This window comes from Podarcis bocagei (assembly GCF_964188305.1).
Source record: "Podarcis bocagei genome assembly, chromosome: W".
Lineage (NCBI taxonomy): Eukaryota > Metazoa > Chordata > Lepidosauria > Squamata > Lacertidae > Podarcis > Podarcis bocagei.
Window position 1 is genome coordinate 63,936,273 of NC_138131.1, and position 5,000 is coordinate 63,941,272.

A 5,000-nucleotide genomic window follows, 5' to 3' on the forward strand; every position below is an offset into this window, starting at 1 on the left:
ATAATTATTATTATTATTATTATTATTATTATTATTATTATTATTATTATTACTCGCCCATCTGGCTGGGTTTCAATAATAATAATAATAATAATAATAATAATAATAATAATAATAATAATTACCCCTCCCATTTGGCTGGGTTTCAATAAAAATAATAATAGTAATAGTAATAATAGTAGTAGTAGTAATAATAATAATAATAATAATAATAATAATAATAATAATAATTTTATTTCTAGAAGGAGAGGGAAAGAGCAGAGGAGAAAACAAGATATTTTTTTTTACCTTGATGGAGTTGAAGGTCGCCACCGTGTGAAGCATCAACTTGGCGGACTGGAAGCGAAAAAGGAGCGATAATAATAATAATAATAATAATAATAATAATAATAATAATAATAATAATAATAATAATAATAATAATAAAAATAAGTAATTTCCCACCCATCTGGCCGGGTTTCAATAATAATAACAGTAATAACAATAGTAGTAGTAATAATAATAATCATAATAATAATTTAATTCCCACCCATCTGGCTGGGTTTCAATAATAATAATAATAATAATGGATTATGTCCCGTCTATCTGGCTGGGTTTCAATAAAAAGAATAAAAAGAATAATGTTATTATTTATACCCTGCCCATCTGGCTGGGTTTCAATAATAATAATAATAATAATAATAATAATAATAATAATTTGCTTCCAAGGAGAAAAATAAAAATTCTCTTGAAAGTCCTTACCTTCCAAGGAGACGCTGTTTTCGAATCGGTTTCATCCTGTTAATAATAATAATAATAATAATAATAATAATAATAATAATAATAATTTATAGCAATTATTAGTGGCTTAATAATGCGGCCTGTCAGAGCTGCTTCAAGATCCTAGCTCACAGAGGATCACGCTAGCCAGCGGTCATTAAGTAAAAGTCTTTATTGAATTACAGTTTCCATTCTCACGCTGCTGTCTGCAACTCTACGTCTACTAGCTAGATCGGCGAGGCTCCGTCTGAGTCTCCGCCCCGTGCGCACCAACTTAATATCCTAGCCTTGCTCCACCTTTTCCTCCTGACTGTCCTCCTCTTTTCCTCTCGTTTTTCTCTTTTCCTCTCGTTCTTTCCTCGTTTCCTCTCCTCTTTTCCTCTCGTTCTTTCTTCTCGTTCTCTCCTTCCCTCTCATTCTCTCCTCCTTCTCTCTTTTCCTCTTCTCCTTCTCTCTTTTCCTCTCAATCTCTCTTATTCTCTTGTTCTCTTTTGCTCTCCTCTCATTCTTTCCTCTTTTCCTCTCCTCTTTTCCTCTCGTTCTTTCCTCTTTTCCTCTCGTTCTTTCTTCTCGTTCTCTCCTTCCCTCTCATTCTCTCCTCCTTCTCTCTTTTCCTCTTCTCCTCTCTTTTCCTCTCAATCTCTCTTATTCTCTTGTTGTCTTTTGCTCTCTCATTCTTTCGTCTTTTCCTCTCGTTCTCTCCTCCTCCTCTCCTCCTCTCTTTTTCTCTTGTTCTTCTCATTCTCTTCCTTTCCTCTCATTCCCTCCTCTTTTCCTCTCTCTCCTTCTCTCTTTTCCTCTTGTCCTTCTCCTTCTCTCACTTTCCTCTCTCTTTCTCTTTCTTTCTCTTTCTCTCCTCCTCTTGCTCTCTCTTTTCCTCTTGTTCTTCTCATTCTCTTCCTTTCCTCTCATTCCCTCCTCTTTTCCTCTCTCTCCTTCTCTCTTTCCCTCTCCTTCTCTTCTCTCCTTCTTTTCCTCTCTCCTCTCCTCTCCTCTCCTCCTCTTTTTCTCTTCTTCTCGTTCTCTTTTCCTCTCCTCTCCTTTTCTTCTCTCTCCTTCTCTCCTCTCTTCTCTTTTTCTCCGTCTTTCTTCTCGTTCTTTCTTTCCCTCTCCTTCTCTTCTCTCCTTCTTTTCCTCTCTCCTCTCCTCTCCTCTCCTCCTCTTTTTCTCTTCTTCTCGTTCTCTTTTCCTCTCCTCTCCTTTTCTTCTCTCTCCTTCTCTCCTCTCTTCTCTTTTTCTCCGTCTTTCTTCTCGTTCTTTCTTTTCCTCTCCTTCTCTTCTCTCCTTCTTTTCCTCTCTCTTCTCTTTTTCTCTTCTTCTCGTTCTCTCTTTTCCTCTCCTTCTCTTCTCTCCTTCTTTTCCTCTCTCCTCTCCTGTCCTTCTCTTTTTCTCTTCTCGTTCTTTCTTTTCCTCTCCTCTCTCCTCTTGTTCTTTCTTCTCGTTCTCTCTTTTACTCCTCTTGTTCTCTCTTTTCCTCTCCTCTTCTCTCCTTCTCTTCCCCCCTTGTTCTTTCTTCTCCTCTCTTTTCCTCTCCTTCTCCTCTCCTTCTTTCTTTTCCGCTCTCTCCTTCTCTTCTCTCCTCTTCTCTTTTTCTCCATCTTTCTTCTCGTTCTCTCTTTTACTCTTCTCTTCTCTCCTTCCCTCTTTTTCTCTTTTCCTCTCCTCTCTTTTCCCCTTGTTCTTTTTTCTCCTTCTCTCTTTCCCTCTCCTTCTCTCCTTCTCTCCTCTCCTTTTCCTCTCTCCTTCTCTCCTCTTGTTCTTCTCATTCTCTCTTTTACTCTTCTCTCCTTCCCTCTTTTTCTCTTTTCCTCTCCTCTCTTTTCCCCTTGTTCTCTTTTCCTCTTGTTCTTTCTTCTCCTCTCTTTCCCTCTCCTTCTCTTCTCTCCTTCTTTTCCTATCTCTCCTTCTTTCCTCTCCTCCTCTCTTTTTCTCTTCTTCTCGTTCTCTTTTCCTCTCCTCTCCTTCTTTTCTTCTCTCTCCTTTTCCTCTCTTCGCTTTTTCTCTTCTTCTCTTTTCTCTCTTTCCTCTCCTCTTCTTCTTTTCCTCTCTCCTCTCCTGTCCTTCTCTTTTTTCTCTTCTTGTCGTTCTCTCTTTTCCTTCCTCTCCTCTTTTCCTCTCCTTCTCTTTCCCTCTTCTCTTTCTCCCTCTCCTCTCCTCTCTTTTCCTCTCCTCTCCTCTCTTTCCCTCTTCTCTTTTCCTCGTTCTCTTTCTCCCTCTCCCTCTCCTCCTCCTCTCTTTTCCTCTCCTTCTCTCTTTCCATCTTCTCTTTTCCTCGTTCTCTTTCTTCTCCTCCTCTTCTCTTTTCCTCTCCTCCTCTTCTCTTCCTCTCCTCCTCTCTTTTCCTCTCGTTCTTCTCCTTCTCTCCCTTTCCTCTCCTTCTCTCCTCTTTTCCTCTCCTTCTCTCTTTCCCTCTTCTCTTTTCCTTGTTCTCTTTCTCCTCCTCCTCTTCTCTCTTTTCCTCATTCTCTTTCTCCCTCTCCTCCTCCTCTCCTCTCTTTTCCTCTCCTCTCTCCTCTCTCCTCGTTCTCTCTTTTCCTCTCCTTCTCTCTTTCCCTCTTTCCCTCGTTCTCTTTCTCCCTCTCCTCTCTTTTCCTCTCCTCCTCTTCTCTTCTCTCCTCTCTTTCCCTCTTCTCTTTTCCTCATTCTCTTTCTCCCTCTCCCTCTCCTCCTCCTCTCTTTTCCTCTCCTTCTCTTTCCCTCTTCTCTTTCCCTCGTTCTCTTGCTCCCTTTCCTCTCCTCCTCTCCTCCTTCTCTCTTTTCCTCTCCTCTCCTCTCTTTCCCTCTTCTCTTTTCCTCATTCTCTTTCTCCCTCTCCCTCTCCTCCTCCTCTCTTTTCCTCTCCTTCTCTTTCCCTCTTCTCTTTCCCTCGTTCTCTTGCTCCCTCTCCTCTCTCTTCCTCTCCTCCTCTCCTCCTTCTCTCTTTTCCTCTCCTCTCCTCTCTTTCCCTCTTCTCTTTTCCTCGTTCTCTTTCTCCCTCTCCTCTCCTCTCTTTTCCTCTCCTTCTCTTTCCCTCTTCTCTTTTCCTCGTTCTCTTTCTCCCTCTCCTCTCTTTTCCTCTCCTTCTCTTTCCCTCTTCTCTTTTCCTCGTTCTCTTTCTCCCTCTCCTCCTCCTCTCCTCTCTTTTCCCCTCCTTCTCTCCTTCTCTCTTTCCCTCTTCACTTTCCCTCGTTCTCTTCCTCCCTCTCCCTCTCCTTCTCTCTTTTCCTCTCCTTCTCTCTTTCCCTCTTCTCTTTTCCTTGTTCTCTTTCTCCTCCTCCTCTTCTCTCTTTTCCTCTCCCTTCTCTCCTTCTCTCTTTCCCTCTTTTCCTCGTTCTCCTCCTCCTCTCCTCTCTTTCCCTCTCCTCCTCTTCTCTCCTCCTCTCTTTTTCACTCCTTCATTTTCTCCCCTCTCTTCCCCTTCCTTCCTTCCTTCCTCTTCCTCTTTCTTTCACTCCTTCATTTTCTCTCCTCTCTTTCCCTTCCTTCCTTCCTTCCTTCCTTCCTTCCTTCCTCTTTCTCTTTCTTTCATTCCTTCATTTTCTCTCCTCTCTTTCCCTTCCTTCCTTTCTCTTTCTCTTTCTTTCATTGCTTCATTTTCTCTCCTCTCTTTCCCTTCCTCCCTCCTTCTTTCTTCCTTTCTTTCTCTCCCTTTCTCTCTTTCTTCTTAATTTTTCCTCCCTCCCTCCCTCCCTTCCTTACTTTCTTTCTCTTTCTTTTTCTCTTTCCCTTCCTTCCTTCCTCTTCCTCTCCCTTTCACTCCTTCATTTTCTCTCTCGTTCTTCCCCCCCAGGGATGCCGACGAAACGAAAGAGTGGATCGAGGAGAAGAACCAGGCCCTGAACACCGACAACTACGGCCACGACTTGGCCAGCGTCCAGGCGCTGCAGAGGAAGCACGAAGGGTTCGAGAGGGACCTGGCCGCCCTGGGGGACAAGGTGGGGGTGTAGACACACAAACACACACACACACACACACATATATATATACACACAAAAACATATGGACACACATATATATACTCACAGACACACACATATATATGCACACACACACATATACACACACAAAAACATATATGTATATATATATATACACACAAACACACACACATACAAATATACACACACACATATATAAATATAGACACACACACACACACACATAAATATATATACACACACACATATACACACAAATGCACACATACACACACACACTATATACATACACACTACACACACATATGTATACACACACACACA

General features: G+C 41.8%; 1 protein-coding gene and 1 pseudogene across 2 annotated transcripts in view; both read left to right on the forward strand.

Moving 5' to 3' along the window:
- The window catches only part of LOC308578205 (protein CIMAP1C-like), a 797,869-nt pseudogene that overhangs the window by 472,219 nt on the left and 320,650 nt on the right, over window positions 1-5,000 (forward strand). The gene's annotated exons all lie outside the window — the stretch shown is intronic.
- Window positions 4,515-5,000, forward strand: part of LOC308578125 (spectrin alpha chain, non-erythrocytic 1-like) — a gene marked incomplete at its 5' end in the record, with an annotated part of 102,216 nt that continues 101,730 nt past the window's right edge. The window contains one exon of the mRNA XM_081178389.1: window positions 4,515-4,673. Within this exon, the coding sequence (XP_081034515.1) occupies window positions 4,515-4,673 (159 nt within the window). The remainder of the gene's footprint in view (window positions 4,674-5,000) is intronic.